General features: G+C 42.7%; 1 protein-coding gene across 1 annotated transcript; it reads left to right on the plus strand.

Annotated features, from left to right (window-relative positions):
- The first annotated feature begins 410 nt into the window (after positions 1–410).
- LOC110516759 lies at positions 411–3,320 on the plus strand. The gene is made up of 2 exons (XM_021595110.2): positions 411–554; positions 1,462–3,320. Exon 2 carries the CDS (start codon positions 1,485–1,487, stop codon positions 2,370–2,372), a length of 888 nt encoding a protein of 295 aa, XP_021450785.2. The 5' UTR covers positions 411–554; positions 1,462–1,484; the 3' UTR covers positions 2,373–3,320.
- Positions 3,321–9,821: the final 6,501 nt, after the last annotated feature.

Below are 9,821 nucleotides of genomic sequence, written 5' to 3' on the forward strand. Positions count from 1 at the left end.
ACTGAAGTGGCAGTTTCACCTCTATGGATTCCTACTTTAAGGTCAGGGTCAAAAGGAGACATGAACTGGGTAATGGACGGACAGGTTGAGATATGACTAGAGGAAGGGTGTAGTCTGAGGAGGAGGAAAGATAAAGTTCCTAGGAATACGAATTCTGGAGAACTCTGAATGGTGAATCATTTGCCAACTTAACTGGAGAAAGTGTATAAAAGAGAAATTCAGCTCTTCGATGTGACACTTTCTCCCAGAGAAGATACTTTCTCCCAGAGAAGACACATTCTCCCAGAGAAGACACATTCTCCCAGAGAAGACACTATCTCCAAGAGAAGACACATTCTCCCAGAGAAGACACTATCTCCCAGAGAAGACACTTTCTCCCAGAGAAGACACATTCTCCCAGAGAAGACACTATCTCCCAGAGAAGACACTTTCTCCCAGAGAAGACACATTCTCCCAGAGAAGACACTATCTCCCAGAGAAGACACTATCTCCCAGAGAAGACACTATCTCCCAGAGAAGACACTCCAGAACAGAGGAAGAACTCAACATCGCAGGTAAAGAAATGACTTCCAATGAAAGGTTCTGATGTGTATATGAGTATGTCTGTGTTACTATAAAGGGCAGGTTGGTGGTGGGATACATGGGTTTCTCTTGTTCCACTAACACCATAACACCTGATTCAGATGATCAAAGAATCAGTCTTCAATTTGGATCATAATTAATGTAAGTGGAAAACAAATACATGACTAATGCTGTCCTCTAGGGGGTGTTGTTACCACTCCTGATGTGTGAATACGTGCTTTAGTGATGTTGGATCAGTTAACCCATTCATTTTACATCATTATAATGAATCATTTGACTCAGCCGAGAACAAATGTCTGTTTTAGTATCTGTTTATGGTATTTTAGTATCTGTTTAGGGTGTTTTAGTGTCTGTTTAGGGTGTTTTAGTATCTGTTTAGGGTGTTTTAGTATGTGTTTAGGGTGTTTTAGTAGATGTTTAGGGTGTTTTAGTATCTGCTTAGGGTGTTTTAGTATCTGTTTAGGGTGTTTTAGTGTCTGTTTAGGGTGTTTTAGTATCTGTTTAGGGTGTTTTAGTATGTGTTTAGGGTGTTTTAGTATATGTTTAGGGTGTTTTAGTATCTGTTTAGGGTGTTTTAGTATCTGTTTAGGGTGTTTTAGTGTCTGTTTAGGGTGTTTTAGTATCTGTTTAGGGTGTTTTAGTATATGTTTAGGGTGTTTTAGTATCTGTTTAGGGTGTTTTAGTGCATCCTTGAAGTCTTCATTTTATCAAGCCTTGTTTCCCCTTTATGACCCCTGGAGAATATAATTCGTAAAGCTGGTTGCTAATTCCTTCATATTTTATACTTATCAAATGTCCTGGTCTTTGGTGTATTTAGTGTGTCATTTCATGCTTCATATGATGTGTTGACCAATGTCACTATGTATTCTCACTTTACAGACACTTGTCTCCAACAACACAAAATGGCTTCTAAATACATCACAGAAATTGCCATCTCCACTACCCGTGAAATGGACCAACAGCTTCATGACCAAGACTATGACAAGATAAATGTCAACCTCAACAAAGGCACTTCATCCACCACCAGAGTTTACATCTGGTACAAAAAGGGCAATGGTAAACCCATCACCAGAGTCCAGTTTTCATTCACTGATGAAATGAAAGATGTCCTGAAAAAAGCAGGGTTCACTGAGCTCCCAGAAAACCTCAACCCTGGAACACAAGGAGACGTCATCCAGCTGTGGTACTCTAGTGGTGCAAGCCCTAAGTATGACATTCCCATTGAAGATCTCTTCCTCACCACTAATGAGCAAGAAGAGGCCCACCAATTCAAGCTTGGCTGGGAAAGGTTACCATGCAATCTGAACCGCAGTAACTCAGGAGATTTCATCACCCTCTGGTTGAAGAGAAAGAGTAAGACCTACATCTGTGATGTTGCTGCCGCCACCTCATTCCAACAACACATCAACCTTTTCAACGAGGGCTACATCCGGCTGGATGAAGATCTCAGTAGAGGTTCTGGAGGAAAACCCATCTACCTCTGGTACCGTCAATCCACCACAGTGGGCGGCGGGATCACTGAGATGAATGCATGCATCAACCGTGAGCAGGATTCCATCCCAGAGGAGCGTGGTTTCACCGTGGTGAATGTTAACCTCAATGAGGGAACATGCGGTCAGCCAGTGTATGTCTGGTTCAAGAAAGATGGATCTCTCCCTATCAAGGCCTTGACCGTTACATCCAACCCTGATGTAACTGGCCCTTATGACGAGGCCGGCTTGATCCTCATCGATAAAAATCTGAATGCTGGCAACAGTGGTGTGCCCCTCTACCTCTGGTATGGCAAATAAAAACCTGAGTTGGAGAGGTAGAATCAGCCCCAAAATTTGGCCAGATATTAGCTTTTTGCATGGCAATATATCAGTTTAATTTTTAAATATTTTTCTGATACTCAATGTTATCTTTTATGTAATAAAGTCACTGTCAGAGATAATTTAGAAAGTTTTCTTTAATGTTGTTTTCAATCAATTGACAATTGAATTATATAAATGATATTTTAGCAGCAGTTTAAGTCTTCTGAATATACCAAGGGGTTGTAAGGTTTTATATTGCATTGTGTTAGTCAGATATTATTTTGAAATACCTGAGTAAAGTAATACAATTAAAATGATTCCTGTGTAACACTGATCATTCTGTTAATCAATAAAGAAAGCATAGCAAATGAGAACATTGTACCTTTTAATTCATCAAATGCTTGACCTTAGCACAAAGTCCTGATAACACCTACTGTACATTACCATTTATATTATAATGACCAGGACCATGGGAGAGTACAAAGCTCACAAATGCACACTAAGGTTAAAAATGTAAAAATCTGATAAATAACATAACTAAAGATTTGTTTCACTGAGAACTCACATTTGACAGTTTGGGTGCCTTGCAGATTGTAGGATATGTTTTCTTTGACTTGATCATCCAGTCTTCTATCTATATGATTTGTTTCGGCTCTCAATGCAATATTTCCGTGGTGCAAAACAGCACAGATTTGAGAAAAATTAAAATACAATCAGCGTGATTAACTTTGAAACGTTTTTAACAATGTGGGTTAAATCTGTAGTTTAAAAAAAGGAGTAGCCCCCCTGCCACTGATTTGGTGACCAGCTGAGGGATGGGGCTGGAGAAATGGAACCACTCAAATGCATAGATAGAGCTGTGGATGTGAGGACTGACCATCCATGATATCAACATTAGTTTTAACCATGTTTTGAGGTCGTACAGTGTTTGTTTACAATTACATCATTGACAAACAAAGTAAAGCAACATTGTGTTGTCATGAGAATCAATAATAAACACTTGTTATGTTCACTATTCAGTCCTTGTGTTTTATTGTTGTGTGTTCCCTTTGACTCACATTATCTGTCCTATGGGAGCCACCGTATCTGCTTCCTGTTATGAATGTGAGGAGAGTTGTAGCTAATAAACATCCCAGCAGTTTATAAAGAATTTAGTTGGGCTCGTTCCTTCAACATAACAGTATTCTCTCTCTTTTTCTAGTTTTTTACCCCCTTTTTCTCCCCAACTTCATGGAGTCCAATTGGTAGTTCCAGTCTTGTCTCGTGGCTGCACCATACGGACTCAGGAGAGGCCGCACTGCTTCTTGACACAATGCCCACTTAACCCGGAAGCCAGCCGCACCAATGTGATGGAGGAAACACCGTGCACCTGGCGACCGTGTCAGCGTGCACTGTACCCGGCCTGCCACAGGAGACACTAGTGTGCGATGGGACAAGGACATCCCCGTCGCCCAGAATCTCTAGTGGCACAGCTATCACTGCGATGCAGTGCGTTAGACCACTACGCCACTAGGGAGCCCCGTAACAGTATTCTCAAGTATTCAAGGCCCTCCCCCGCCCTCTTTTTGGCAAATCTGTCCACAACTCTATTTTGCTCTTCCCTTCCTATAGGCAGAAACTCAAACAGGAAGCAACTGTGCTAAGGACTAATCAACACTTCAGGATTGTTTTGATCACAGACATTTTAGTACCCATATCAAAATTGTCTGTCCTGTCAACGGTACTGGAGTCCTTAGTTAGTAGGCAGCTAAAGACCTACTTCCAAGAAAACAACTTCATAAATGGAATGCAATCAGGTTTTAGGTCTGGCCATAGCACTGTTTCAGCAACATTGAAGGTTTTAAATGACATCCACTGTGCTCTTGACAAGAAGTTACATTGTGTGTCTGTCTTTATTGATTTCTCGAAGGCATTTGACACCGTGGACCATGCTGTGTTAGTGCAAAGGTTAAAATGTTGTGGAATTACAGGTCATGATCTAGATTGGTTTATAAATTACATATCAAATCGTACACAATGTGTAATGGGGGATGGATGTAAATCTGAGTCCATAGAGTTGTGCTCAGGTGTTCCGCAAGGTACTATTTTGGGCCCACTGTTGTTCATTTTGTATATGTAGGCCAATTGTAGGTAACATTTAAATCAAATGTCTATATATTCTTTGCTTCATTAAAACATATCCTAAAGTTCCAGAATCACCAGGTGCATTCACCTTTCAAATCCAGACCAATAGGAATTCATGACCTGCTGGTACATGACAGTGTGTGTGTGGACGACTGCATTTATGTTTTATTTGACAGGGACAGCAGGGCAGGCCAGTCAACTTTCTAGCAACTCAAGCTATCTTACAGAGGAGCTAGCTAGCTAGCTAAAAGCTAGAATACTGTAGCTAGTGACCAAAACGTAATATTTATCATAACAAACGAATGTCATTACCATCACAATACACTAAAATATGAATTAACAGTCAGCGGTCAGGGAAGTGGTTCCAATTGTTTCCCCACCATAAATGTTTCCCATAGGGGATTTTACAAACAATCAAGATAAGGGCTGTGTTTTGCGTAGGCTAACCCTGGCATGATGTAAAGGAATAACATGTAAATGTAAATCTCCTACTATATTCCCGTTAAACTGAGACATCACATGACATCATTATTCTGGGTGTTAATGACCTTTTGTCAATCCAAGGAACTGTGCTGCAGCCTGTAAATGTTCAATAATAAAACAGGTATTATTATTATTATTTTAAATTCTCACCACCACCCCAAAAAACACATGATATTTATTTACAGTTGTGTTAAACCCAGTCCAACTTTACTGTGTGCAAGAAAAGGGCTACAGTACTGGATTTATAATCATGTTCACTGCTAAAGGCGGTTTGGAGGCATTGTCAAGAAACAAGTGAAATTGTTGTTGGCATCCTTGCGATTCAAGTGTTTGTCGCCACAATAATCACAATTTATGAGGCACAAGTGTTCTGAAAAGTGTGTTTCTTTAAACATGGTGGCAGATCTCAACTCACTATACTCACATACTCCTCTGTGGGTTGCTAAGGTTACTGTCCTGGACAGACCAACACTTATCTTATATTATTACAGGTCTTTAGATGTGGGAATGACATATGTACAATGTAAAGGTGGTGAAACACATCAGAACAATGTGCTATTTCCCCAGAATGGGAGATATAGAGAGAGAAATAGAAAGAGAGAGGCTTTTATAAGTCTTAATATACAACTATAAAGTCAACTGAATTTAATCTCTGGTTTTACAGCATGTTCAGAAAAGAGAGTGCTGCTTTTCCACCTTCTGGCCACTAGAGGGAGGGACTTCTCCTGGAACTCAAACATGTTTGTCTGCTTCTTGATCAGCTCAACATCTCCTGGTGGTTGGCCTGGACCAGGGCGGATGTGGAGAGACTGCTGAGGGGGACTCTGTCTCTGGGCTTTCCCAACATCGGGTAGGCTTATCTAGGATATTTTAATAATTTCAACATCAAGTGTTTTGTTCCTGTAGCATCTCATTTTGAATTGATCTTTCATTTTATTAGCATTGCTGTCAAAATCTGTCTGGTGGCCACATATTCGTTTAACCCTGCATAACTGGCTATATGGTGGACCAATTCTTGAGGGGAAGGGGATGCAAACTATCCACACATAGCACGGTATTGCAGTCTGTGGGCTTTGTGTATAAGTCTGTGTGTAATGCATCATTCTATTTGATGATCCATAAGTCCAGGTAGTTTATTTTTCTCTCATCAGTCTGCATGGTGAACTTGAGGTATTCAGAGCTCTCATTTAGTCGAGTTTGGAATTCATTTAGTTCCTGCTGACTTCCTTCCCAGAGCACAAAGACATCATCTATGTATCTCTTCCATAGGAGGATTTTAGAAACTAGGGGATGTGTCTCTGTTTTGTAAATTATTTCTTCCTCAAATTGTCCCACATACAGGTTTGCATAGTTGGGGGGAAAAGGGGAGCCCATGGGTACAACCCGAATATGAAGGAAAACGTCTGACTCAAAGACAAAGTAGTTATTGGATAATAGCAGTTCAGTAAGATGTAAGATGCAATCACTGGATGGAACAAGTGTCACGCCCTGGCCATAGAGAGGCTTTTCTTCTCTATTTTGGTTAGACCAGGGTGTGACTAGGGTGGGCATTCTATGTTCCTTTTTCTATGTTTTTGCATTTCTTTGTTTTTGGCCGGGTGTGGTTCTCTATCAGGGACAGCTGTCTGTCGTTGTCTCTGATTGAGAACCATACTTAGGTAGCTCTTACCCACATGGGTGTTGTGGGTAGTTGCTTTCTGTTTTTGTGTCTGCACCAGAGAGAACTGTTTCGGGTGTTGTTCTCTTTGTTGTTTTGTTAATCCGTGTTCAGTTCCATTAATAAAAGGATGAACACATACCTGCACCTTGGTCCTCACCTTCTTCCACCAGCAGCCGTTACAACAAGGGTAGAGTCTCTCTGCTGAAGGAAGTGTTGCTGCACCTTGGTCCTCACCTTCTTCCACCAGCAGCCGTTACAACAAGGGTAGAGTCTCTCTGCTGAAGGAAGTGTTGCTGCACCTTGGTCCTCACCTTCTTCCACCAACAGTCGTTACAACACGGGTAGAGTCTCTCTGCTGAAGGAAGTGTTGCTGCACCTTGGTCCTCACCTTCTTCCACCAACAGTCGTTACAACACGGGTAGAGTCTCTCTGCTGAAGGAAGTGTTGCTGCACCTTGGTCCTCACCTTCTTCCACCAACAGTCGTTACAACAAGGGTAGAGTCTCTCTGCTGAAGGATGTGTTGCAGCGCCTGCAAGCCTCCAGTGTGTGGGATGTTAGTGTACAAGTTCTCCACATCAAAAGTGGCCAGCAGGGAGCCCTCTGGAATCATTCCTGAGCCCTCTATCAATGAGGTCATGTGACTAGTGTCTTTGACATAAGATGGGAGATTCTCAACCATCGGTTTAATGTGGTAATCCACAAACTTAGACATGTCCCAGAGTCAGTTGCTCCTTCAATGTTTTTACCTGGAGGAGGAGACAGTGGGTCTACCTGGGGGAGGAGACAAGGGGTCTACCTGGGGGAGGAGACAATGGGTCTACCTGGAGGGGGAGACAATGGGTCTATCTGGAGGGGGAGACAATGGGCTACCTGGAGGGGGAGACAATGGGTCTACCTGGAGGGGGAGACAATGGGCCTACCTAGAGGGGGAGACAATGGGTCTACCTGGAGGGGGAGACAATGGGTCTACCTGGAGGGGGAGACAATGGGTCTACCTGGAGGGGGAGACAATGGGTCTACCTGGAGGGGGAGACAATGGGTCTACCTGGAGGGGGAGACAATGGGTCTACCTGGAGGGGGAGACAATGGGTCTACCTGGAGGAGGAGACAATGGGTCTGCCTGGAGGAGGAGACAATGGGTCTACCTGGGGAAGGAGACAATGGGTCTACCTGGGGGAGGAGACAATGGGTCTACCTGGGGGAGGAGACACTTGTTTGTGTAATTTAGTGACTGTATAGAAAGTTGGTATCTTGGGAAATTTCACACACAGAAATTGAACTTATTTTTTGGTGGTTTGTCCTGATTCCAAACAGCTTTTCACTGTGGATGTGATATTACGCTGGAAATCTAGGGTATGGTAATAATTCAGTTTGTGATAGAATTCACCTTTTAGATAGTTGTCGGCGACATTCATTCACACAGTCACATTTGTTTTGTTTACAAATTCCACCTCCTTTTCCCCATTTTTTTAATGATAATCGAAGGATCTGACTTTAAGTCCTTAAGATCCATTTTCTCGTCTCTACTCAGGTTATCTGTAACGTTTGTCGTCGGAAGGAGACCAAGGTGCAGCGTTGTAGGCAAACATTATTTTATTTAAATGTTCCACCAAGAATAAACAAACAATACAACGCATGAAAAGCTTCGTCATGCAAATTACACGCACTCAAACAAAGACAAGATCCCACACTGAAGGAGGGAAAAAATAAATATTATTTGCTAGAGATTGAGTCTGTATGTTGGCAGCAGCCACTCAATGTTAGTGATGACTGTTTAACAGCCTGATGGCCTTGAGATAGAAGTTGTTTTTCCATCTCTCGGTCCCAGCTTTGATGCACCCGTACTGACCTCGCCTTTTGGATGATAGCGGGGTGAAGAGACAGTGGCCAGGGTGGTTGTTGTCCTTGATGATCTTTTTGGCCTTCCTGTGACATCGGGTGCTGTGGGTGTCCTGGAGGGCAGGTAGTTTGCCCCCGGTGATGCGTTGTGCAGACCTCACTACCCTCTGGAGAGCCTTACGGTTGTGGGCGAAGTGTACGCCGAGGAACTTCAAACTTTCCACCTTCTCCACTACTGTCCCGTCGATATGGATAAGGGGGTGCTCCCTCTGCTGTTTCCTGAGGTCCACGATCATCTCCTTTGTTTTGTTGACATTGAGTGTGAGGTTATTTTCCTGACACCACACTCCGAGGGCCCTCACCTCCTCTCTGTAGGCCGTCTCGTCGTTGTTGGTAATCAAGCCTACCACTGTAGTGTCGTCTGCAACTTGATGATATTGAGTTGTAGGCGTGCATGACCACCCAGTCATGGGTGAACAGGGAGTACAGGAGAGGGCTGAGAACGTTGAGGAACAGCGGGTGGAGATGTTGTTTCCTACCTTCACCATCTGGGGACTGCCCGTCAGACAGTCCAGTTGCACAGGGCGGAGTCGAGACCCAGGGTCTCGAGCTCAATGTAGAGTATAGAGGGTACTATGGTGTTAAATGCTGAGCTGTAATCGAAGAAACAGCATTCTTACATAGGTTTTCTTCTTGTCCAGATGGGTTAGGGCAGTGTGCTGTGTGATTGCGATTGCGTCGTCTGTGGCTCTATTGGTGCGGTAAGCACATTGAAGTGGGTCTAGGGTTTCAGGTAAGGTAGAGGTGATATGATCCTTGACTAGTCTCTCAAAGTACTTCATGATGACAGAAGTGAGTGCTTCGAGGCGATAGTCATTTAGCTCAGTTACCTGAGCTAAACGAGGGGGGGATATACACGGCTGTGTTTATAATCAAAGAGAATTATCTTTGTAGATAATGCGGTATACTATAGTAGAGACAGATCTACTGTCTCTACTATTTCATGCTATACCAGCTAGATCTACTGTCTCTACTATTTTAGGACAGACCAGCTAGATCTACTGTCTCTATTATAATATGACAGACCAGCTAAATCTACTGTCTCTATTATGACAGACAAGCTAAATCTACTGTCTCTATTATATTATGACAGACAAGCTAGATCTACTGTCTCAATAATTTTATGACAGACCAGCTAAATCTACTGTCTCTATTGTATTATGGCAGACCAGCTACATCTACAATCTCTATTAAATTATGACAGACCAGCAAGATCTACTGCCAATGTTATATTATGACAGACCAGCTACATATACTGTCTCCATTAAATTATGACAGA

The sequence above is a fragment of the Oncorhynchus mykiss genome, chromosome 26 (assembly GCF_013265735.2).
Source record: "Oncorhynchus mykiss isolate Arlee chromosome 26, USDA_OmykA_1.1, whole genome shotgun sequence".
NCBI classification, from domain to species: Eukaryota; Metazoa; Chordata; class Actinopteri; order Salmoniformes; family Salmonidae; genus Oncorhynchus; species Oncorhynchus mykiss.